Source organism: Sceloporus occidentalis, unplaced genomic scaffold (assembly GCF_023333645.1).
Source record: "Sceloporus occidentalis isolate IW3139 unplaced genomic scaffold, rSceOcc1.0.p SCAF_1, whole genome shotgun sequence".
Taxonomy (NCBI): Eukaryota; Metazoa; Chordata; class Lepidosauria; order Squamata; family Phrynosomatidae; genus Sceloporus; species Sceloporus occidentalis.
In genome coordinates this window covers 53901079-53928067 of record NW_028316981.1, presented here as the reverse complement: position 1 = coordinate 53928067, position 26989 = coordinate 53901079, and the positions used below count along the sequence as shown (strand labels likewise).

Below are 26989 nucleotides of genomic sequence, written 5' to 3'. Positions count from 1 at the left end.
ATAATGTGGTTTTTTTTGGGTAAATGTTTATTCCCCTGGGTGGAAGTGGGGAAATGGAGGACAGGAAGATAGTCACTTCTTGGTAGTGTTACTCAAATTTACAGACATTCATCTCTCCACAGTCGTATATCTCTGCCTTCCTACACCCTGGTGGGATATGAGGTATGGAAGAGTCTTGCTAGGGATGATACCCTCACAGACAACTGCAGTGGACTTCAGTTATGTTTAACTATAGGGGAGAATCCAGTAGTCATTATAACTCAGCTCTTCTAGAACCTGATTTGTATTCATGAGCATGGAAGTAAAAGAGCTATGTAGAGCTGGAGACTGTAAGCTATTCCATGTCATCCCACTCTTTGAGGTCTAAAGAGATTTGGGTTTCTTTCTATGCATTTTACTTATTTTATTTTTTTGCAATGAAGTTCCCAGTCTTCTCTTCTCTTACAAGGCCTGTTTCCTCAGTTTGCCACTAACCTGCACTGCACATGAATTTTACAATAGATATATCAGAATGCCCTCTGGGACCATAGAGAAGAGACCCAAAGTGTTAACACATTTTGGCAAGTGTGCTCACTTCTCTGTGAATGCCTAGAGGGATAACAAAGGGGAAGTATGCCGAAAGCTTGTACAGCTATGCATAACATTTCTCTTGGTCTCTTCTTTGTGGGTTCACATAAATTTACTTCTTGAGCAAAACCAGTTTGCATAATAGCAGTTCTCTTGGTGCCATTAAAAAAATACAACCGCTTCTCCATATCCATGGATTCTTTATCTTCAAATTCAACCATACACAGCCTGAAAATATATTTTTTTTAATATACAAATTTCAAAAAGCAAACCTTGAATTTGCCATTGTACTATGTCATTCATTGTATTTAATGGGAATTGAACATCCATGGATTTTGGTATCCATGTGGGATCCTGGAACCAAACCACAGTGGATACCAAGAGCTCACTGTAAATCTTATTTTTTCCCATCTTCCTCACTATGATGTTTATCACACTATACTCTTAAAGTGCTACTATTCCAGTTTGACTCCTCTAGCTGCCTCCTGTTGCATTCTGGGATTTGCAGTTTTAAGGAGGGGTATTTAGAATTCTCAGGCAGAGAACTCTGCCTGAGAATTCTAAATATCCCTCCTTAAAACTGCCAATCCCACAATGCAACAGGAGGCAGCTAGAGGAGTCAAACTGGAATAGTAGCACTTTAAGAGTATAGTGTGATAAACATCTATGTATGCAAAGGCATGTCTAAATCTCAATTTCAACAAATTTTCTGAGAGTACCATCCAGCACCGAAGAAGGTATTCTAAGAACTGCATATCTGCAAATACTCATTGTAGGAAGTGCAAATCATTATAGCCACATTGGGAAACTGTGTGGGGGAATTATCAGTGCACAAAATGGTGAAAATGCTGGAGAAATATTCCATTTGCTTCTTAGATATTGCCATTGCCACTATTTCAAAGGAAGGAATTGGCAAAACCACCTCTGAGTATTTCTTTCCTAGGAAAATCCTGTGAAATTCATGGGGTCACCATAAATTGTCAGCAAACTTGAAGGCACATACTACTCACAGATAGGGTTGCCATATCCCGCCGGGGGGCGGGACAATCCCGGTTTGGGCGGTGCCATCCCGGTCCGGTTTGGCACCCAAACCGGGACGGCCCCGCCCACCGCGGCCACCTCAGCCCCCATGGCGGCTTCAAGGCCTTGCTGAGGCCTGGGAAGGGTCTCCGCAGTTGGAGCTCCAGCCGCAGAGACTCTCCCTCCCGGGCCCCAGCGAGGCCTTGGAGGCGGCTCTGCGGTCGGAGCTCCGACCGTGGGGTCCTCCAAGGCCTCCGCGAGGCCAGGGAGGAGGAGGAGGCCGCTTCCCATCGCGGCAATCGCCGCGATGAGGAGCGGCCCCCGCCTCCTTCCCGGCCTGGGAGCCGGCCAAGGCTTCCTCCCAGACCGGGAGGAGGAGGAGGCCGCTTCCCATCGCGGCAATCGCCGCGATGAGGGCGGCCCTCGCCTCCTTCCCGGCCTGGGAGCCGGCCGAGGCTTCCTCCCAGACCGGGAGGAGGAGGAGGACGCTTCCCCTCGCGGTGATCGCCGCGATGAGGGGCGGCCCTCGCCTCCTTCCCGGCCTGGGAGGAAGCCTGGGTCGGTGATCGTGGAGCCCTGGAAGGCCCTGGTGAAGCCTTCCAGGGCTCCGCGATTGTGGAGTCCTCCAAGGCCTTGCTGGGGCCTGCAAGATGCTGTCTCCCAGGCCCCAGCGAGGCCTTGGACAATGTTTTGAAATGTAGGGCCTTTTTTTTTAAATTTCCTGGCCAGGAATTCTTTTTTTAAAAAAAGGTCCTACATTTTAAAACATTGTCCTACATTTGTCCCGGTTTGGAGGTCCTCGGGGATGGCAACCCTACTCACAGACTGCTTAGTAAGCAAGATTTCAGTGTGCTCTGGAAGCTGATTCTCTTGCCTTGTTGCTTTCTCCAGCTTGTAGCTTTCTTGACTGTTGTAATTGTGACATGAAAGTAATATTATTTCTTTCGTTAGTACAGATATCTAACCACTCCAGAGATCTGCAATAAAATGCACCCCTTAAATCCACAGCTGTTGCTTTTGTTCTTCTGAGTGTGAATCTGAAGATAACAATGGTGGGCAGTCTTTTTGATATGTGCACTTCACTTGAAGTCTAGATGTTGAATAATAGCAGTAATGTGCATGATGATTCTTGCTCACTTATTGTAAGAAATAGCCTCATATTCTGTTGAGCGAGAGAGCAGGTGCCAGCAGAGCACAAAAGTTGCAGTTAGGGATATGTGGTAGATTTTGTACTACAGTGGACTCATTCTGTCTGCAGTTTTAACCATCCACCGATTGCCATGCTGACATATCCACATGCACATTGCTGCCATTGAATAATATGGGGCACAACCATCTGTGTGTTTTGCCATCTGCAGAGGCCATGGATTGGAAGAGTCTGCTGTATAATCAGACCCTCCTGCCTTGGTGTACTTCATCCTGCAGTAGCTTTTGCCATTTCTGCAAGGGATTGGACATTAAAGCTGTCATTTGCATGTTTACCTGGCGATAGATCCCACTGTTTTTAATGAGACCATCGTGCTACTAAGCATATTTAGGACTGCAGCAAAAGCTTCTGATAAAATTGCTTTGTTCTATAGAAGAGGCAGCTGTTTCTGCAGTATCTCAAGTTATAACATATCAATCATACCTGTATTCTGCCTTTCTTTACCAAATCCAGCATTTTACACCTGAAGTTGTCTTACTATACTCTTACAACACCCTACTAAGAAAAGTTAGAATGAGAGAGAGTGTGTGTGTTAGGCTGACCCAAATGCACTCATTTATCACCATGGCTGATGCAAGGATTTGAATCTGGGTTTTCTGTGCACAAACATGCTTTCTTTCAGCCATCACAATGGTTTTACATTTTACTTTAGAGAACTCATTCTCTTCTGAGGCACTACATATTGAATTAAAATATTTGTAGAAATACTGCTTTAGATAGGTGTTACTTTTGAATTACTAGCGCAGCAACAGATTGATTTTAAAACTCAGGTGAAAAAGTATTGATTGATTGGGCTATGAAGGTGGCCCATAAAAGCACTGTAAAAGCACATCCATCATGGTAGCACAGCCTGTGGGAAGCTATTGCCATGTTCAGAAGAAGGAACACATATTCCTTTTCTTGGAGATGATACCTGTGGCCAAGATAAGTTACTATTAATTACAAGCTTGGGAAATAAAATGTGTAAATAGTAACTTTTAAATAAATTTAAGCTAACTAAGAAGGCTAAGTTCAGTTGTAACACTGGCAAAGCAGAAAGCCCCATCAGATCAAGGAGACCACCACTTGGAGAGTGAAGAATAGCAATAGCATTTATATTTCTATATCACTTTATAGTGCTAAGCACTCTCTAAGTGGTTTACAATGTGTTAGCCACTTGCCCCAACAAGCTGGAAGGAGGCATCCAACCTGTGCTGGCCTAATAGGGAGTGTAGCATTCAGCATGCCCCCAGAGCTGGCTGGGAGCATCCATTAGTCTCTTGAGGGCCAATTATTGGTTGTCTGGTAGGAGGGAGTGGCATTGAAGTGCCTGAATATCATGTAAAATTGCATCACCATCATGAGGAAAAACAGTGAGAACCTTTTATGCAAAGAAATGTGGAACAAATGGGTTCTGGTGAACATATTTTTAGGACTAAGGCCCCTTAATTGTGTCATTGCAGACTACTGTGGCTGTGTTAAAAGAAAAGTGGTATACACTTTCTTTACATGAATAAATAACAATCAAACACTTTCCAAAACTATTGCAAATTCTTTTGTTTGGGCTAGTTTGGGGCAATAGGAGTTGGATATATGCTTTGTGCATGCATTGGCATAAGTTTTGTCTGGTTTTTCTATTGTGCCTTTTTGTATGCGTTAATGTAATGCTACTGGCGCAGAGCCTTTGGAGTTGGAGAAAGTAAAATAAATAAGTAGATAAACCCCAGTTGTATGCAGAAAGTGAGGTTGATTACTAATGCAGATATTCTAGTAACTTCAGATAGTGGCCTATTGACAAAGCTTTTAGCATTGAAATAGAAATAATTGACCAGCAGGGGGTTACAGACTCCTGTAATGACCTATATTTGATATGCAGGAGAAAGAGCTTGGAGAATCAATGCATAAACCCCTTTTAGGGCTGAAATTTCAGGTTAACTGAAAGGCAGCTTCACATGTTACAATAGAAGCATGTGTCAAAAATGTACTGTATACTACTTCTACCCTGCAGTGTGTGAGGCGACCGGCTGACATGGCTTCTTTTCATTGTGTCTGTGCCTTGGAAACATGCAGCAGGGAGTCCAGGTCTCTTGTGGTTCCCTATTGAGTGTTTTTGTGGGGTATGTATGGTGAAGAAAGAACCTATGTCAACCATACTTCTTAGAAGCTGCCCAATATGAAATGGATTGGGATGATGAGTTGAGTCAGGAAAGAAATGGTTGAGACAGGGGAGATTAGGACAGGATTGGTTGGCAACAAACCAGTTTGTATGTGTGTGTGCGTGTGCGTGCATGTATATGCCCATGAACTTGTATGTGGAGGGGAGGTTTTGGTCTTCTGGCGTAAGGGAAATTTCAAAACGGCAGCGCTAGGAAGAACTGCAGGACTTACTGGAGGAATTGGCAGTGGCAAGCACACATTCCAGGACTTTGCTGTGCAGCTGTCAGGCTGCCTGTAAGACCTGCTCATGATCTCACCTGCATTCCTGAACATGTTTACTACAGGCCCAAGCCCCATTCCCTGTGGGAGGCCAACCTCCCCACATCTCTGCCTCTATCGATCTGTCTTTCTCAGTTCAGGGGTGTCTCTCTTAATCAAATACATTTGTTTTGTAAAACTGACTAAAAATAATCCAGGGCTGGTGAGCACTAGATGCTGGCGGTGAATCAAAGGCACCGCTCTAATTAAATGGGCCCTGGTTTGTTTGTGAGCAGCATACATTTCCATGCTAATCAGCCACACGCCAGGATCTTGCCTCCTAAGCCACACTTCCTTTGCCTGATTGGAAAGTATGCAAATGGATGGATGGAGTCTAGTTATTTCAGAGGAGGAAATGAAGCTGCAACACATTCTGTGGGGCTTTATTGGAGGGAGTGGGAGGGGCGGTGCTTTGGTTGTGGGTTTACAGAGATGAAGGATAGTCCAGTAATGAGGTGGGATCAGTAGAACTCAGAAGTAACAAAATTAATTCCTTGGTTCCATTTAAGTAATATTTGAGTCTGACATATATTGAGTCAGAGCAATTGACTGACATTTGTGTTCTCTGTCTACCTATACAATTGCAATCAATGGGGTCTAGAACGTAATAAAAACCCTGCTGGATCAATCAAATGGCCTATCTAGGCCAGCATCCTGTTTCCACAGTGACCAACCAGAGGTCCCTTGTAAGTTTTCAAACAGAGCATGAGTGCAATAATGCCCCCACCTCCACCCCATGTTGTCCAGCACCTGATATTCAGGACAAAATGTCCAAGATCTTTTATAGCTATCATAAGTACTAGCCACAGATCTTCAGCTTGTAATCAGTAATCTGAAAAACATTCCACCACTTTTGGAGTGGGGTGAACTTGAAGAATTCCCAAAGGAGGAAAGGGAACTGTATGAACAGTAAATTCCACAGGATTTTGTAAGTGCCTAGCATTGAACAGTGGTGGACTATACAGTGTTTGAGTGGAAAGCAGTGCATTCCACACAGCTTTGCAGGGGTGTTTAACATTTAAAGACAGACTTGCTTTCTGAAAGGCTAAGAGAATCCTTGGTGTGACATTCAGCATGGTGAAGATATAATGACCACTTCTATTGGCAATTCTTTCATTTGCTTGGCGGTCAGAGTTATTGGAGCAGCAGCTTCACTACCGCGTGCAGGAAACAGTGATGGAATTCTCTATGTGGGGTTGTATACACCAAAGATGGTTGACTGTAGGCTAGTGGAGTACAATGAATTTCTGCCCCCCCCCCCCCCCGGTGTTTGTGTGAGAGAGAGAGAGGGGGAGAGAGCGAGATTCTCCTGGAAATAATTGAAAACATAATTTGAACACTCTTACATCCATGCGAGAGCCACACCACAGGCGGCCTGTCTATCTGTGGTGGGAAACCTAAAGTTGAGTATGTATCTTACTTGTATTCCCAACAGGGGTATTGAGAGGCTTACTACCTCTGGCTGGTGGTATATAGCTGTTGTGATTGTCAGGCATTTGTTTTCTTGTCCTCCATGAGATTGTCTGATTCCTCTTTAAAGCCATCCAAGTTTATGATCACCACTACTTCCTGTGGCAGCAAATCCCATAGCATAATTTGTTTCACTTGGAGTTTGGAGTTTATTTGTCTTTACTGGATAACCCTGGATTCCAGAATTATGTGCAAGGGAGATAACTTTCCTTCTATATATGGCATATGCTTTTTGTGTTTTCGCGTTTTGTGAAAGGTTAACAGTCTCCATCCTTCTTATCCAGTGATGAGATATTCCAATTTGGGTGAATGACTAGATGATGTTGTATATCACCACATCAACAGGATGGCTGGAGTGAGAAAGGATCCAAAGGTTTCTGAGTCAAGTTGTGTGCTGTGAGACAGATCAGGTTACATAACATTCTTTCCCATCCCTGCCTCTATAGTTTACACAGGTTGAATTTAACATGTCACAGGTGGGAAGCAAGTTCACTGAAGAAAGAAGTAGCAATAAGGTGGAGATGGCTCATTTTGAAAAACCAGGTGGCAACTGAGTTAAGAGAAAGAACTTTGTTGTAGCTCCTCCCTACTATGTGCTGACTGTGACCCTGTGGTGCCTTTTAATGCAGATATAGCCTCTGAAGTGAAAGCAAGTTATTTAGGATAAGCTGGATTGTCACTGTGAGTGGTAATGGGATTACAGCATTTACTATATCCCTGCCATGCCTGGAACAAAGGTTCTGGTTGACCCTTTCAGGAAAAGCTGATATAGGAAAAGGAGGGGGACGGTGTTTCTGTCTTGGTTGAAATACAGAGGTGACAGTGTATCTTCCACTAGTTCTCAATATGTACCCCTTTGCAATGAGGACACCATATTACTATAACCATGGTGAAGCTGTGCTAGGTCATTTTGGATGTTCTACCTTTTCAACATGCCAGATAACATTTCAAGGGCAACTGTTAGGTTGTTAAAAGGCTCAGCTGTGAGAAGAGCTGTCTAAAACAGTATTTATGAATTTTGATAACCTACACAATATTACTTGTCCTGTAAGGGAGATATGTTGATATGAGTAAAAAAATTGTCAGAATGATCCCCTATCTAGACAGGTGGAAGAGAAAAAGCTTATATACATACATATTAGCATGTAACTAACTTTGGATGGCCTTACTTATATTACTCCAAGTGCACATCAAATTGGATGAAGTACTTAGACTGAATAGCTTAAAATGTCACAAGTGGGAAGCAAGTTCACTGCAGAAAAAAGTGACACATGGCCAAAACACACTGCAGAAATAATCCGGTTTGAGACCACTTTAACTGCCCTGGCTCAGTGCTAGGGAATTCTGGGAACTGTAATTTCTTGTGGCACCAGAGCCCTCTAACACAGAAGGCTAAATGTGTCACAAAACTACAGTTCCCAGAATTCCCTAGCACAGTGGTTTCCAACTTTTGAGCCTCTATGTGCTTTAGACTTCAGCTCCCAGAATTCCTGAGCATTGGATATACTGGCTGGGATTTCTAGGATTTGAAGTCTAAAACATGTGGAGGACCAAAGGTTGGGAACCACTGCCCTAGCATCAAGCCAGGGCAGTTAAAGTGATCTCAAACTGGATTATTTTTGCATTGTGTTTTGGTCCACAGAGGCATGTAGTGGATACTTTATTCTAGTTAAAGGAATATTATTGGTTCCTTCTCTCTTCTTCCCTGCACTGCCTTTGTGGCTGCCATACATTCTCTGCACTGTTCTTATCAGCCATTTTTACTGTTTCTTGTACTATTAACATATCATTTAGCAGAATCTGATTCATTTAAAGTCAACTAGATTTAACTTGAAGAACATTAATGTGCGTTGAAGTGCATAATGTAGTTTTATTTTAAATGGAACACAGATGGAGTTGTTTCTTTATTTAGGTCTTTTTCAAGGAATGTTTTGATCAATGAAAGGGCAAAGAAATGGCAACTAAGGTGGGCTTTCTGAAATGGCAAGGAGATTGAATGTGGCTCTTTTTGATTGGCCAGATAAGGTTGATGGTTCATTTTTTTTCCTTTTCACATTAAAGAAAACAAATACAAAAACATATGAAGGGTGGACTTGTGTTCGAGAAATCCATCTGGAATCTTCATTTCCTTTTTCCTTCTGCTTATGGCAACCAAAACATGCTCTTTGGATGCTGTTCTTATTCGAAACAGGAGAGAGTATAACAGGGCTGACGTTAGTGAATTCCAAATTCCATCTTCCTCATTGAGTCTGGCCAATGGTTTGAGATGATGGAAATTAGTTCATCTACATCTGGAAGGCAACAGGGTCCCCAGCACAAAGCCATAAGGTTTCAAGGGACATGTGCAAAGTGGTGACTAACAATGTAATTGACAGGTTTCTCTATTTCTTTACCTAAGTATAATGTCTTTTTACAAACAGAAATGTAGCATTGGCTGTTTTTTCTTTTTGCCACATGCCATCTTTCTTGCTTGTCCAAGAAATTGTAACAGCACATATTAACGTTGTTCATTGCTTTTTCAGATTTTGGTGGATTCTGGCAATCCCATTGGACGTGCGGCGTTGCAGTATGAAAATGTTGTGGCCCATGAAGGAAGCTCCATCCTTCGGGACTTAGTACTCAGCCCTGATCTCCAATACCTGTATACCATGACGGAGAAACAGGTATGAAACATTGTTTACAGCTGGTTCTTCTACTTCATTATAGGCTGAGCAATAGTGAGGATCATTATCTGGATGCACTTTCTGTTTATGTATAGTAGATATATCATATTCCTTCAGCACAAGGCCTTTCATCTTGTGATGGGTAACAGCATATGCAGAGGATTCTATGTGTGTGGTGTTATAGCATGCCCCAGTATGGCTGAGCATTAATGTTCAGTGTACTCTACGCATAATGGTTTCTATTTGTGTTACTGGTGCTTGGCACTTACCACAAAGAAGTGGCTTCTGTGTCAGAACTGGTCATGAAAGAGGGCTCTCAATTAACTCAGTCTCAGTGAGAGATTTGTCCTCTCTGATTATATGGGCACACTTGCTGGTGAGGCACTTTGTCTAGTTTCCTTACAAATTTCTAAAGTTCAGAGTAATCTTTGACCTTGCCCAAATTGTTCATGATTTGGTTGCACATGAACAACATTACCTATTACAAAGCCTGTGGTGACTTCAGCTACGAAATTTCGATACCATTGACCATGGTATCCTTCTGGAACGCCTGAGGGAGTTGGGTATCGGGGGCACTGCGCTCCAGTGGTTCCGTTCCTACCTCTCGGGTAGATTCCAGATGGTGCAGCTGGGGGACGTGTGCTCCGATAAGAGGGCACTTACATCTGGTGTCCCTCAAGGAGCCATTTTGTCCCCCATGCTATTCAACATTTACATGAAACCGCTGGGAGAGATCATCCGGAGACACGGGGCACGGTGTTATCAGTACGCTGATGACACCCAAATGTTTCTCTGTGTCTCCGACTGATGCAGTGACCAGGGATGGCATCTCTCCTCTATACGCCTGTCTGGAGTCAGTAATGGGCTGGATGAGGGAAAACAGACTCAGCTTGAATCCAGAGAAAACAGAGGTACTCGTGATAGGTTCCCCTGGCCCGGGGATGGAGATTTGTCCACCTGTCCTGAATGGGGTCACGCTTCCCCTGAAGGACTCTGTTCGTAGTCTGGGGGTGCTTCTGGACTCGTCGCTCCACCTTACATCTCAGGTGGATGCGACAGTCAGGAGCACTTGTAATCAGCTTTGGCTGATACGCCAGCTGCAACCCTTCTTGGGCCGGGGGACCTTGAAACGGTGGTACATGCTCTGGTAACCTCTCGGTTGGATTTCTGTAACACGCTTTACATGGGGAAACCAATGGAATTGCATTTTATACCAATTTTCGTTGAGGTTATAATTTAACATAAATTTTAAACCTCTCATCCATACTTGTTCCCACTGTTCCAATTTGATATTTAGCCCTGTGTCTTCAGTCGATTTGACCATCCAGTGCTTGACATTTTCATCTTCTTGTTCAAATTTTAATAGCAATTTATAAAATTTTGCTTTCTGCTGATTTTTCTCTGATTGTATGATATTTGTAAAGTCTTTATCCCACTCTCCAAAGCCATTAAGTTTAAAGTCTATCTTAGATCTTTCTTTGATCTGTCAATACAGGAACAAACTACAATTATAGTCCTCATCTCATAGCTCCTCCTTCTCTTTTAATCTTATATTTTGTTGGTTCCTAATAAAAATGTCATCATATGTTACCCATTTTTCATTACACTTAGATTTGTTACTAAAAAAAGGCTTCATTAATTAAAATCCATCCCAGGATTGACTCATTCCACTTCTTCCTAATCTTTTTGCAGACATTCAGAAGTGTCTGTTTTATTACATGATTATTAAAGTCCTTGTGTACCACATCTTACCTGTAGCCAAGGTAGCCATGCCAGATTGGTTTTCAAACTCTTGGAGTTGAAGTAGACTTCTCTTTTAATTTGTATCCAGTTTTGAATCCAATATAGACTATAAGCATAATAATATAGTCTAAGGTTCGGCAAAGCCATACCCCCTCTATTTATTTCATCTTGTAGCAATTTCATTTTAACTCGTAGCTTTTTTCCAAAGAAACAAAGAAATATCTTTATCCCATTTCCTAAAAGGTACATCATTTATAATAATTTGTAATTTTTGAAATAAAAAGAGAACTTTGGGGAGCAGATTCATTTTTATAGAGGATATTTTGCCAATATTTCCCCATCTTTCCATATCCATTTTAATATCTTTTGAAGCCTTTTCATAATTATTTTTAAACAGTTTATTGTTATCTGTGGAGATATATATTCCTAAGTATTTAACCATCTTTTGTATTTGAAATCTTGATTTACTAACAAAATCCTTTTTCTCTCATTCTGTCAAGTTCATAGTTAATACCTAATACCTTTGTCTTATTCTTGATGATGAGTTCTGAGACCTTGCTATATTCATTTATTGTCACCAGCAGCTTCTTGATATTATTTGAAGGATTGGAAAGTAATACTGCCAGATCATCTGCATATGCTTTCACTTTGAATTCCTGTCCTCTTACTTTAACCCCATCATTTTCTCTAATCATTACTAACAACATTACTAAAGATATAATAAATAAAGGTGGTAAAAGGGGTCACCCTTGTCTTGTTCCCCTATAGATGTTACAGGGCTTAGTTATTTCTCTGTTTATTAGAATGTTTGCTACTTGCTCTAGAAATAGCATTCATCCAATTTTCAAAATTGTTTCTGGCCTCTATTTTTTGTAACAAGGTCAACAGAAAAACCCAGTTGATGTTATCAAACACCTTTTCTCCGTCCAAAAAATAAGTGCAGCTTTTTATCAATTTTTTTTCTGGTGCAACTCAAATCAGGTTAATCATATGTCTAATATGGTCCTTTATTCTTCTATCTGGTAAAAAGCCCGATTGGTTTTCATGTATCCAGCTTACTGAGGATTTTTTAAAACTATTATGGAGGCAAATATCTTATGATCGCAACTCAGTAGCAATATCGGCCTGAATTGTCTTGGTTCTAAAATGTCGCCTGTTTCCTTAGGGATTACTGTGATGTTAACCTGAGTCCACGAGTTAAGGCAGTTCATATTTTTTGCATTACAATACACTGGCTGAGAAGTTCCTAAAACATTAATGACTGAGTCAGTTTTCTTTGGGAAGTGCTTCTAGTCAACATTGTCACCTGATTAGGCTCATCAGTTTTAGCTCGTCCGTTTTTGCATTTCAAATCTGAAAGTAAATTGGAAAAAAACTGTACCTGTCAGGCATTTAAAAATAAATGGAGAAACATGCAGTCTTGGCAGCACACGGTATTATACTGGGTTTTTGGAGACAGCAAGCTAAGGCATTCAGAGATGCACATGGTCTACCTACTTTTATATAAAACGTTTTTGTAAAACATTATTGAATAATTTGAGATACCTGGCCTAATCTGGCCCATGTGACTTTGTTGTTGGTTGCAAGCACAATTTCTGTGGGCGCTGCTTGGGAGGTAATGTTAATTGACTGTATAAAACAGCAAAAATGGAGACAGACTGAAAGGTGAGATACACCTTCTTATTTTTTTTTTTTGAAACAGTTTTATTTCTTCTTCAAAGGGCTTCTAGATTTTATTTCATTTTGTATTTATTTATTTTCACTTTAATTTATAATTATTGAATTATGAAGAGTGTGTCCAAGTATACAATTATTCCTCTACCCCTTTAGGTTTCTATTGCACCTTTCACCACAAAGAAAAACTTTAGGTGCCTTCCACATAAAGTGATTACCTTCTTTGGCCAGTGTAGGATTACTCGTCCATTCCCTCCCAAAGTGTGACCTGTCACTACTCTGGTTCTGCCTGAGAAACCCACCCCAAAGGATGTGTCTATATCGGACACGATTGCCCTTTTGACTAGAGAAATACAAGAAGAAAATGAAAATCTGCTTTTCCATTACACTCTCCTTTTCTTTTGAGCTCCATGCTGACCAAATCAGATGTTTTCTGTCGTGTGTAGACTTCTCCCCCCCACCCCCATCAGTGATTAGCAGTGTTTACTGAAATCCCAAATCCCCTTGGAATGCATGCCTGTCTAACCCTTTCAGGCTCGCATGCTTGGCTGCTAAATTACTCTGTGAAAATGGCCTCTTTGTTTGCAGGGATGGAGGAACTGGCTGAAGTGGCAACACACCTGCTACTAATGAAAGCTGGGCTCCTCCAGTGACCGACCGGCATCCCCCTTTGAGAGGTAATGCTGGGCTGGAAGAATATCAGCCACTTGATTACCCAGGGACCTCACAGCTAATGCTGTCCCTAGAGATTTCAACAGCTATATTGCTGGATCACAGAAATTTAATTTTTTTCTCTCCAGACATGGGCAAAAGCCATACAGGGCCTCTGGGTGATGTCAATCTTTTTGACCCTTTAGGTGAAAAGAGACTGCCTTAATGTGATTGCAGGGTGGGTTGTCTTCATGGCGGCATGCAGCATTTGAAGCAGAGTGTGCAGGATACAGATAGCGTAGCTGGAGGCTGTTGCATTAGCTTAAGTGAGGTGTTTGGCAGCTTCATCCACCATTTAGGAGCAATCTCTGGGGGTGACTAGTGATATTTCCCTCTCTCCTTAGACCAATCTCTTTTAGTAGGCTTGGAATCAATTGTGAGCCTCTTGCCGCTTGCTTTCTGTTCGTGTTAGTGGTTTCACATGATTGGTTTCATTTTATGTAGCGTTAGAGATTGGAATGTTCTGAGAGGAGAATGGGGAGAATTTGGGACCTGTCGGCCAGATGAAGCCAAAAGGGCCACGGACGTCCCTCTCAGTCCTGCCAACTTCTGGCAGAGCAAATGGGCTTTTTTGTTGTTTCTTAAAAAAATCTTCCAATTGCTGAGCTGTACAAGGGCATGAGGGAAGAGACTGTCACAGCTAAAGAGAGAAGGACTATGGCTGTCCTTCCTATGCACTGCTCCTCCTGCAAGAATAGTCAGCAGAGCTACTGGTGGACTTTGAAAAGAATTACCAGTGTTGCCAGAGGAGTTTTTTTTAAAGAATTTTTTTGTTTTAAAAAATCTTCTGTCAGAGACTTGTGTAAAAAATCTAATTTCTGCAGAGGAGGAAGGGCAACTATGTGGAGTGAGTGGTTGCAACCCCCAATTCTGTCCCCTTTGAATGGGTTTGGTGGAGCTGCTGAACAGCTAGGCCCTCTGGGCTGGCAAACACATTTATTTTTATTAACCAGAAGCCGTTTGGACTGGCCTCTCTTGCGTGTGATGGCTTAGTCTTGTGCTGCTGTAAAGTGCAGAACTGATCACCACATTGCACTAAGGAATTGCAACACCATTGTACCAGCAAGAGCTAAGAATATGTTTTGCATGTGTCAGTAAGGAATCATCTGGAGGCCATTTTCAGCAGATTTCTGAGGGGAAGTATCTGATATATAGAACAGCTGCATCTAAGTACTAAGGCATGAGCCTAAAAGGTCTCTTCAGTGTTCAATTAGCCAAGCCAGCATAAGAGGAATTTTCTGAGTATGGATATATCTCTTCTCCCTAAAATGTCTGTGTCCTCAGAGAGCAGCCGTAGTGTTCATCATCAGAAAACTGGAAAAAGTACAATAAAACAAGTGTGCAGTTTCCTATGTTCATGTATACCTCTTTAGAGGCATGAGATCAATGTGTGGGGCTTGGAACAGAGAAAGGTTTTACTGGAAGAAGGAGGTAAAGACTGGAAAGCTTCCCATTCATTCTGCAGCAAAGCTGGTGGATCCAAAAAGTATAGATTTTTGTTTTGCTTTTTGTTTAATCCTGGCTATCTCTATCAAAGTCTTCTGATATGGGAACTAATTAATGCCAAATGTAGTGACAACTCATTTTACAGGCAGGGTCCATATGTCCTTGGATCCAAAAAGAGATCTTGAGAGAGCGCTTAAATGGTGGTGATGTCAGTGGCTCAAGAACCTTTCTGTCTTCTGCAGGTCTTTTTCTTTCCCTTTTGGTTTAATAAAAAAGAGCTCTCATCCACAGCCTGCTTTTATCAGGGTGTTGGTGGAAAGTAATTAAATGAGCAGTTGTAACAGAGCTCAAAAGGCCTGAGGAATGATGGGTTTTTAATCAAATCTGGAGGAGCAATTAATAAAGAGCTTGTAACCCTTTAAGGGCAAGTCCTGCTGTCAGATTAAGAAGAGTGTGGATTATGACTAGATTTTGGGACAAGGACAGGGGGATTCAGAATTCCCTAAGATTCTTCTGAATATTCTGTTAAATTGGCTATTTGATGGCAATCTTAAGAATTTGATGGGAAGCTAGATGTAACTCCTGTAGGTGTCATCTGGAGAATATGTGCCTTGACCTTCACTATTCAAAACCAAGTTTTGAACATGTGTCTTATGTTGTTATTAACTACATATAATAATAATAAATAATAAAAACTTTATTTATATACTGCTTTTCCGCAGCGATCAAAGCGGTTCACAGTAGTATCAAATATACATAACATCGAATGAAATTACACATGATATAAAATACAAAATAAATAAAACCACAAATACATATGTAATTAAACAAACTTTCTTAAAATCACATGTAAGGAACATTAATAACATCTGCTAGTCATATCGTTGTAGTTAACTGCCTTTGAGTTGTCCTGGTAACTCTGTGGATGAGACATCTCCAAGATCCCCTGTTGTCAGTTGTTCTGCTTAGCTCCTGCAGTCTCAGGGCTATGGCTACCTTTATTAAGTCTATCCATCAGATATTCAGTCTTCCTCTCTTTCTACTGCCCATCCTTCCTAGCATTATTGTGGTTTCTAGTGAGTCCTGCCTTCTCATGATTTGGCCGAAGTATGACAACCTCAACTTAGTCATCTTGGCTTGCAGAGAGAGTTTTGGCTTGATCCCTTGTAGTACCCAGTTGTTCATTTGTTTTGTCTGTCTTAATAGTGTAGCCAAGACTACACTGTTAAAAGAAATTCCACATTCCAAGTTGAAGATCAATCATACACATCCTGTAATTTGCATAATCGGTCTTCTTTCTTCTACTACAAAATCTGTTTACAATTTATTCAGTGGAGCCTAGAGTGTAAAAGCAAGGTCTGGGAGTCTGTCATGTGGTAGAAGTGCCACATAGTACAGCCAATAGAGAAAGTGAAAACACAGAAAAAAGACTCTTGTGGTTGAGCTATGGACATACATCAAGGAATCATTGGAAGGGAAGCTAAAGCTGTAAAGCATGTGTAGAGCCACTGTGGAGTGTAAAGCATGTCTGAGGGCAATTGCAAAGGCTGTTCTTGTATACAGAACATGGTATATATCCATCTGCTCAAGAAGTATTTGAAGGGACAGAACACCCTAGCTCAGTTGTAGAGTATTTGACTTGTATGTAGAAGGTCCCAAGTTCAGTCAGCCACCAGTCAGTGCCACCAGTTCATTGTGTGTATATGAATCAGTGATATGATTCTGTATTGCTGTGACAGATGTATGATTCTATTTCCCTCCTCTCCACTTCCAAACTTATCAGCATACCTTCATAGACTATACAAACAAGTTTTGTTTCTTTGCTAGTTTCTTCTCATATGATTTGGGTTTTCTCTGTGGAAATAATTCAGGATGTGTATTTTTTACAGTTTCCTTTTTCATAAGATTTCTGGAGTGCTTAAATTTTTTTTTAGACTTGCTAAGGCAACTGTGTAAGATCAAAAAATTAAATTAAACCGATACTTGTTCACTGTCTTAACCTGGAAGATTACACATAGTAAGACTGCACAGATGCGTTAGGGCAAGCCTGTACACTTTTTGACCCCAAGCTGAAGACTACTCATTACTCTGCCCAGGGCCTTGGAAATGCAAGTGTATGGCCATGTGGGTATATGTGGGATTACCTTTAGCTGAGGCAACTGTGGAGAAACATGTGCCTAACTCTAATTCATGCTCTGATGGCCTTCTTATCTATGGAATGTCAGACTGTTACCTCATTATGAGCAGAAGCTGTGCAGAAGTCACTCTCTTGTTTCTTGCAACTTCTGCATTTTTCACAGATTATTTGCATGATCAGGATCCTACAGTAGTGTACTGCTCTTGCACTGGAGCATCACAAAAGTAATTTTGTTCTGTCTGTGCCCATGCAAATAGAGAGGGAGATGGTGTTGGTGCTGATAGGAGAAGGAAGCTGCCAGCGCTAAGATGCCCATTCCTTGAATTCTGGATTTTGAGCAGGCAGTGACTGTGTAGCAAAGGCTATATGGCAGGGGTGGCTTGGAAAATTGCCTGTTTCATGGCACAGGCAATTTCTCAGGTCACCTCCCTGTTAGAGCACTAGATTCATGAATCTCTCCAGACACCATTCATTCAATAAATGTGTGACTTAGAGCTGGTAGTCTCCTTTTCTTGTCCCCACTGGCACCAGCTATTTCTTCTTTTCATTACTGCTGCCATTGCCTCCACCGTTGTCATCAATATAACTATATTTGCAAAGCTATTATGATCTAAATCATAGATTAAAGATAGTACAGTTTGCCCTTCTTAGCCACAGATATTTTATCCCCAGATTCAAGCATCCAAAGCATGAAAATATTCCAAAAATATATTGTTCCAAATAACAAACCTTGATTTTTGTCATTTTATATAAGGGACACCATTTTGCTATGCCATTGTATTTAATGGGACTTGAGCCCTCCCAGATTTTGTCATCCATGGAGGGTCCTGGAATCAAACCCCAGCAGATACTGAGGGTCCACTGTAAGTAGTAATACAAGCTAAAGTATCTATCTTGGAAACCAGTGCAGTCTGTGCTGCTTGAATCTAGAAGACAATACAGGGCCAGCTTTTGCCAACTTGTCCCCCACCTCTCCATGTGTTGGATTTGTTGTTGTATACCTTTAGGTTGTTTCTGAGTTATGGCGACCCTAAGGCAACACTATCTCAGGGTTTCCTGGGGCTGAGCGTGTGTGAGTTGACTAAGGTCACCAAGTGGGTTTCCATGGCCAAACGGAAAATCAAACCCTGATCTCCAAAGTTGTAATTATTCAAATTACACCACTTTGTTGGAGGGAGGCATGGTTTCTCTTGTTCTGCCCAACCCCTTTAATTTTATAATTAATCTTACATAGCTGTTGTGCATCTATGATTTGTACTTGTAAGATTGATATTAATTATTCAAACAAGTCAAATGTCTTAAGGCGCTAGTTGACCACAAGCGAGATTTATATTTAAAAGGAGTTGTGTAACATATTTGCCCAATGTGTGTGGTCCAAATGAGAATATTTACTAAAATCCAGTTTCCAAACATGGTACTTAAGTTTTAATGGTTATAGTTGATAGCTTGAACTGTGTGCAAGAAGACTTCAATGCAGTGTGATCAAGGAAGAAGTTTATTAATTGCCATGTTGGTCACAGGAGGGATTGCGGGAATTGCCAGTTTCACAAACTTGTGTTTTGAAATGAGAAGAGTAGACATATTCCACCTTCCGATGTGCTGTTGGCATAGAAATACTGGTTACAGATAAAAAGAGCTGTGGAAAAAACATACTGTTTTTAAAAATATCACCAGCCTGCTGGAGTCTTTGCTTTCAGGCCTGTTACGAGACCAAAAAGAAGTGTTTTGGATTTTTTGGGGGAGTGGGGTTGGATTTTGGAATACTTGTATTTGTATATACATACAGAATAAGATAGTTTGGAGACCCAAGTCTAAACACAAAATTCATTTGTGTTTCATATATGGCTTATAAACATAGCTTGAGATTAATTTTATATAATATTTTTAATGATTTTGTTCAAGCAACAAAGTTTGTGTACTCTCAATCTTCAGAAAGCAAAGGTGTCACTGCCCCAGCCAACCTTTATTTATTTATTTATTTAGTTAGTTAGTTAGTATTTTGGCTTTCAGAATTCTCGATAAGTAAGGCTCAACCTGTAAAGGAAAAGAAGCTGAATAATGTAAGAGAGATGTTTAAACTGATTTAAACTGTTACTCTGAGCTAGAGTAGACTTCGTGAACTGATAGAACTTAGATAGAGGTGGGCTTACAAAGTCCTCTGTGATTATGTGAATTTAGTCTAGTTCAGACTAACAAATGGGTTTAGGCCTTTGTCGTGGAACTTGTTTCATAACGTGTCCATGGTTAGCAAACAGTGGTATGAGGAGGGGGAACTGGGGTGGGGGGGGACAGAAGGCACCTCTCAAATACATATGTGCTCAGATGAATAGCTCCTGTCCAGTATTTCTATATTGCTGGGACTCAGGAAAAACTGGGTTCTACGTGGCAGAGAGAGTGACCAAAGAGTGCTGCAGGTTTAGTTGTACAATCAGCCCTTGGTATCCACTGGGGTTTGGTTCCAGGACCCCCCATGGATAACAAAATCAGTGGATGCTCAAGTTCCATTAAATACAATGGCATAGTAATATTATGACCCTTACATAAAATGGCAAAATCAAGATTTGGTTTTTGGAATTTATATATTTTTAAAATATTTTAAAGCCATGGATGCTTGAATCCATGGATAAAAAATTCGTGGCTATGGAGGGCTGACTGTATGCAAACATTTTATTAGATTACTGGATAGTTGCCCAAGAGAATTAGTAGGGCTTAAGAAGCAGAGACTTGTTCACAGCTGCTTTAGAGAACAGAATTACATCGGGGAGATGCTCTACAATGGAACCAATTAATTAGCGGTGTAGAGGGTTCTCCCATATCAGTGGTCTTCTGAATTCCTTAAGGGAAAAACAGAAATAATAATGTGACGAACAAAAGGAAACACAGATGGCTATCATATACTTTGGGAAGGTAAGATAGTTTTGGTAGGTACTGGAATATGCTCCACATACGCTCCTGTGAGGCACATTTTAGGAAAGGATTTAAAATGGCATAGGTGTTCCTTGCGCAGCTCTCAGCCATGTCTTTCATATGTCCTGGAATATCTTTGTGCATAGAACGGATTCACCATGCCTTTCAGTCCTGCTGCTGTCCTCCTGCTGTGTTCCCCCTCCCCATTCAAAATTGCTGTAGCAGCTTTTGCTTCTCAGCAGATGTTCAAAGGGACTTCCTCTGTGGTGGGGTCTGGACTAATAGCCCCAGTGTTTAATTTCCTAGATATAGAGTTGCCTCTGGGGAAGGCACAGGGACTTGAAAGCACAAGACGCAGGCCTCTGAGGGCCACCTCCCCCTGCTCTGATCGCCAGCCTCAAAGAAATAGCAGGATGCCTCAGATCATTAACACTGAGCTTAGAAAGAGCCTTGGGCTTTGACCTATATTTTGTTGACCCTTTCATGCCTATGGTTGGTGTTTGGGTATTTAATGTGGCAATAGCAAGGAATGGGATCTGGGGAAATTATTTTAATCCCCGATCAAAGCTTGCCTCCTGCTCTTCTATTTTTTGCTCCTTCTTTTTCACCACAGTACACATGGAAACAACAGGGTCCCTGTGAGATTTCCCAGCCCTACACTGTCATTCCTATCAAGCCTCATCTTTCAAAGTGACCTTGTTGTCTGTACCTTTGTAATGTTGTCTACAGTTTTTGTGTCTGTTTCTTCCCCCTTGTTCATTCTTGTCTCTACCCTTTAGTATGAACAACCTTCCTTGTGCTGCATGCCTGCATTCAGTTCCATAGAGACCTAATTATTCTGGACTTCTCCCAGTTTAGTACGACCACATTCTTTGTACCAGTAAAAACATTGTGGCTGTGCCACATTTTGTAATGGTGTATCGTCACCAGGCTCTAGGTGGTCTCTCATTCGTGGGGTCACCATAATCTGACTTGGCAAGCTGAAAATCAAACCAGCCTCAACAAATATTGAGGATGCTATATTTGGCCAGCGTATTCAGGCAAACAGACTTTATTTGCAAGGGAATGATAACTGTGGTTCTTCTTTGTGGTCTCTGTGCCTTACACACATGGGATGTAGTGCAGCACTGGTTTGGAACTTTCAAAGCAGTTAGCTGGTGTTTTTGGCAGTAGCCCTGCCCCTCCACATCTCCTTATAGAAGCCTCTTCTGGTGTCCTCACCTGAGTTCTTTTTCATCCACTGCAGCAGTAGCATCATTAAGAGCTTTCAGAGCATTGTCTTCTTTCACTTTGACATGGCTTCTTCCACAGATTTTCTCATTGGATTTCTCCTAGATTTCAGTGGTTTTGGTTCAAACCTCAGACTTCATATGATATCCACATTCTTCAAACAGTGTGTCAAGTGCTGGTGTAAGATCCCTGAAAAATATAGCCATTCCAAGTGTTTCCCTTGCCTTGAGGAAGCTCGTAATGTGGCCTCATGCCATCATTGCCAGATCTTCATGCCTTAATTGTGTCAAAACTGCACTGCTAGGCTTAAGGCACTCCTCTGGGAACAAGCCACCTGTGCCCTGACTCTTTTGGTTGAGTACATGGCTTTGGCAACAGCTCTGCCCATGACCACTACCGGGCAAATACCACTTGGGTTCTCTGTTTGACATGCCATCTGTTAGTCAAGTATGGATTCACACTTGATCTCGTCTCTTGCAAAACCGGCGTCAGTATCAATACCGATCTCGATGCCTTCTCTCTATTGAGACGATCTCAGAGTCTACCCACCTCTCCAATACGTCCAACACACCCAAAAAGAAAAAGAAGAAGGATGCATGCTCCATCTCACTGGTGATGAGAGGGAGGAAGGGTCTGCCAGGCTGTGAGGTAAAGCATGCAAATATCTGGATGTCTCACAGTCCCTTGGTTGATCGTAAGGAGATCTGGCTGAAGTGGAAGATGAAGGAAGATCTCATTGGAGGTTATAAGAAGAGAGGAGAACCAAAGTCACTATGGGGTAATGAAGATGCAATATGCTTGGTCTCAGAAGAATTTCAATATGATCTTTGTTATCAATGGAAACAGACGGAAGGTGTAAAGGAGAGGGCCTTTCCACTGTAGCTGGCAGTCTCCACCACCTCCAATCTTATATTATTATCACAGGTGTTACATCATCACAATGGTTATTAACAGGGGAATGGCATATTTCAAACATGGTAACCTCATCCTTTCCCCTGGCATTTTACCTTAGAACAACACTATGTGATGACATCACATTAATCAAAAGCTTTTCATGGAAGAAAACAATGGTTGCCTGTTGCCAAAAGGCATGCCAGTTTCAACAGGCAAGTACTTCTTTTAAGTTACATGTTACTTACTAGCTGTAGGAGTCCTTACACTTCCTCAGTTGTGAAGATGATGGCAGAATTGGGAAGTCATTGTAGACTCCTAGAATCATAGAGTTGGAAATGACCACAAGAGCCATCCAGTCTAACCTCTGCCATGCAGGAACTCTCAATCAAAGCATCCCCAACAGATACAATACATACATGTTGCTTTTTTAGCTTAATTATTAGTAAAAAGAAAAAAGGGGGTGGTGAGCTTCTCCTTGGTAAAGACATGAGTTTCTTGGTGGAAGACCTTATGTGATTATTTGTCTTTCTCCCTTAGGTGACTCGTGTGCCAGTGGAGAGCTGTGAACAGTATACAACATGTGCTCTGTGTCTGGGTTCCAGGGATCCTCACTGCGGCTGGTGTGTCTTACACAACATGTAAGTGTGCAGAATTTTTGTCTTGTAGCCTGTACCCTTTTGGTATGCCTACAAGAATGCAAGAATACATTGGTCTGTTACAGACAGCCAAAATAAAGCTGCTTCGAGTCACAGTGGAGGTATGGTGTTTCAATGATGCATGCGTCCTAAGAGTCCAGAAGCCACACCAAAGCCACGCTCCAGTCCTTAGGGCTGGACCATGGCTTTGGCGCAACTTCTGGACTCTTAGGACGCATGCATCATTGAAACACCATACCTCCATTGTGACTCGAAGCAGCTTTATTTTGGCTGTCTGTAACAGGCCATTGGGAGAGAAGCCTCCATCTTTCTTCTTCTTTGTATCTCAAATGGTTAAGGATATGTATCAACAGCTTAATTATTAATTTCTATAGTAAGTACTAAAAACTAATTCCTGTAATAACTACTATTGAAACCTTAATTTTCATCCCAATATGATGCATTGTACAGAACAAAAAAAAAAAATGATGGTGTTCCCACCTTACAGGCATAAGATCTGCATGAATTGGAGAAGATAAAGCTTGACCAAGAGAATGAAAGGGAATAATTCAGGGATAACAGTCAGCATGGCAGAAGGCAGAGAGTGGAGAGGAGACTCTAGTAGACAAATAGACAAAAGGTGACAATAGAACTGACAAAGAGAGGTGAGCTTGTTTGGAGTATATTGGTCATGATAGTGTATGAAGTCTTTACAGTCAAAGCCAATACACTAGTTGGCTTTTCTTTACATGGCCTGTTTGTGGGCTCCTTGCAAGATCTGGCTAACCACTATAGTGAACAGAACTAGATGGGGAGGATTTGGTAGTCAGTCAGGGATCACTTTATGATGTAGTGAAATTCAGAATGGTTCAAATCTTTCCTCTTCCAAGAACTCAGAAGACAAATCCAGGGAAGCCACTGTCTCCAGTGTGTGGATAACAGTACTGAGCTGCTTCACAGGATTGTTGTCAGGATTATAGTGATCATAGCTTTCAGGCAGGCAAACTGACTTTTCAGATGTTTTTGCACAACAATTCTCACAACCTCTTAACATTGGGCATGCTTAATTGAGGCTGATAGTAGTTGTAGTATAGAACACATAAAGACCCAGCCCATTAGGATCCTCAAACAGTGCTAAAGCATAGGTGGTAAAACAATAGCTATATATGTAACATGCCTCTCACAATGGGGTAAGTGTTCCTTTATGGGAAAATCCATACACAATAGTGTGTCAAATATATCATGATTCTTTGCTTTGGCAAGGAAAACACATCATTGTCTACACTGACTTCCCAACCTGTGAAATAGACACTTGTGCTGTGCTTCATTTAAGATGGAATGTGCAGATTCTGTATTGGTGAAATATGTCTTACAGATTTGACCTTTGTTCATACATGGTTTGCTTTAAGCCTGAAGACAAGAAATTTAACCTTAAAGGAGATAACAGTAGTGTTGTGAAAAGATTATAAATAATCTTTATAGGAAAATATAACATTTCATTGAAAATAGATAGAATCATTGAATTGGAAGATACCTCAGAAGAACCTAAAGTTCAGTGCTGCCTGATCCTGCCTGATTTTGGAAGCTAAGCAGGGTCAGCTCTGGTTATTACTTGGATGAGAGATCACCAATAAACAAATACCAGGTGCTGTAAGCTAAATTTCAGAGGAAGGAATTGGCAAAATATCTCTGAGTATACTTTGACTAAGAAAACCCTATGAAATTCTTCTTCATGGTCTTTGCGAAGCACACAAATGGGTTATTCTGCGCCTGTGCAGCATTTCCAGATCCTACTGGAATCGCTAGGGAAGACTTTTTGGCGGTAGCTCCACCTACCCTCTATATAGGCAGGTTGTCTTCCCACCCTTTCTCAGTTCCAAAAAGGTCCGCCGTAAGAGCAGACAAGGAAGAGAGAAGGACATGAGAGAGGGGAGGATGGGTGGGATTTGTTTGGATTTGCAGATGACCACTTGAAGAACTACAACCTGTCCTTCTTCTTTGTGGTCTTCTTGTGGTCAAGAAGAAGGACAGGTTGCTTACCTGTCACTGTAGTTCTTCGAGTAGTCATCTGCAAATCCACACAAATCCCACCCATCCTCCCCCCTCTCATGTCCTTCTCTCTTCCTTGTCTGCTTTTACGGCGGACCTTTTTGGAACTGAGAAAGGGTGGGAAGACGTCCTGCCTATATAGAGGGTGGGCGGAGCTACCGCCAAAAAGTCTTCCCTAGTGATTCCAGTAGGATCCGGAAATGCAGTGCAGGTGCAGAATAACCCATTTGTGTGGCTTTGCAGATGACCACTTGAAGAACTACAGTTACAGGTAAGCAACCTGTCCTTCATGGGGTCACCATAAGTTGACATGCCTCTTGAAGGCATGTGTGTGCGCACCCACACACACAACCAGGGGACTTATAGTCAAGTCCAATGGCATTGTAGAAATCCACCAAGACAATACCCCTGAATAGTGTCCATCTAACCTCTCTTTAACAGTCTGCTGTAAATGAGAGCAAACTACCATCAAGGTAGTCTGCTTACTGCTGGACAGCTCTAACAGTCACAAAGGTCTTCCTGATGTTTAGTTGGAATCTTCTTGTTTGTAACTGGAATCCATTGTTTCAAGTTCTGTCCCCTGGAGCAACAGAAAATAAACTTGCTCCATCTTCCACACAGCGGCCCATTAGATCCCCCCCCCCCGACGACAATGGTGATCGGCTGATGGTGTTTTAATTTTGTTTTTAATATGAATGTATTGTATTTTTATGGTGTTTTGTATTGTTATTGTGCTGTTCACCGCCCTGATCGATGGAAGGGCAGTATACAAATAAAATTTTTATTATTTATTTATTATTTTATCTTTAAAGATGCACCTTATTTTAGAACCTTTGAATGTACCCTGTCTTTGAAGCTCTCTTTTGGCTTTCCATATAACTCTGCCTAGATCCTCAGTTTTGACCTACTGCTGCCTTGACATTTTGCACATTTTCCAGTCTTCTGAACCTAGCCTCCCTTCCTAGACAGCAACTAAGAATCTTTTGTTCTCTTTTTGTATCTCTCTGGCGCGTTACACACCGTCATAAGGGACGTCCTTAGGACGTCCCATTTTTAAAAAGGGGCGTCTCTTCTAGACGCCCCTTACCCTGTTATGGACAGAGTCCGTAACAAATGGCGGCGGCCGTTCCACACAGCCGCCACCATTTTGACATAACGGACGCTCTGCGTCCGCACGTTGTGGCCCGGAAGTGACGCCGCGAGTGCGTGCTTTGGCACTCGTGGCGTCTCTTCCGGGTTGCCAAAAGGAGTGTGATTTTCGCGCTCCTTCTTTGCAGCGCGGAGGAGTCGCGCGGTTTGGCTGCTGTGACTCCTCCGCGCTGCAACCGGCAGCGGCCCGAGACCGGCCCTTTTGGGCTGTCTGTAACGGGCCTCTCTTTCTCAGAGACAGGCTGTCAGAAATGCAGCTGATTTGCTTGGTTAACTAGTCTTGGTACAAATGCTGAAATATCATTGGCCCTCTATATCCATAGAATTTTTATCCACAGATTCAAGCATCCATAGACTGAGAATATTCCAAAAAATATAAATTCCCAAAAGCAAACCTTGATTTTGTATTTTTATACAAGGGACACCATTTTACTATGCCATTGTATGCAATAGGACTTGAGCATCCATGGATTTTGATATCCATTGGGGGGAGGGGGGTCCTAGAACCAAACCCCAGTGGATACCAAGGGCCCAATGCATATCCAACCCTGAATATCATGTATTGAAAAGAAAAAAAAAAAAAAACCAAGCCAACTCAACAGATTTTCCTCTAACCTTCTCACTGATGAGTTATTCTGTCCATTGCTGCTGCCAGAAGGCCCCCTTCTCCTGCTGGGCTTCAGTGACATGCCACTGGGTCTTGGGCAAGAGAAGGGACTTGGTTAGTAGTCTCTACCAGGTCACTGCAAGTAGGGAGATGTGGGCCTGTCTCGCCAGTGTGAATTCTTAGTCATTGTCTCTGCTGTTATGCATTGCAGATCTGATTGACGGCAACCTGCTTTGAGCTGCCAGTTGCCTTGGGCATTGGGGGTTTCTGAACGTCAAATGTGTAGGTTGATGAAAACTAAAACCATGCTTTCCAATCCTGGAAAGCAGCAGGAGCTGCTTTTCCACAGCATAGATTGACACAAGCTGTGGACCCAAAAGAGAAATTCACTGTTCTGGGGCCAGTGTCCAGCATATCTTAAGAGGC

The 26989-nt window shown here is 41.9% G+C and overlaps 1 protein-coding gene across 1 annotated transcript in view; it reads left to right on the top strand.

Moving 5' to 3' along the window:
- PLXNA1 (plexin A1) overlaps positions 1-26989 on the top strand; it is a 395300-nt gene that overhangs the window by 194169 nt on the left and 174142 nt on the right. Inside the window, exons 4-5 of the mRNA XM_089521294.1 lie at positions 9241-9381; positions 22661-22761. Of these exons, the coding sequence (XP_089377420.1) occupies positions 9241-9381; positions 22661-22761 (242 nt within the window). The remainder of the gene's footprint in view (positions 1-9240; positions 9382-22660; positions 22762-26989) is intronic.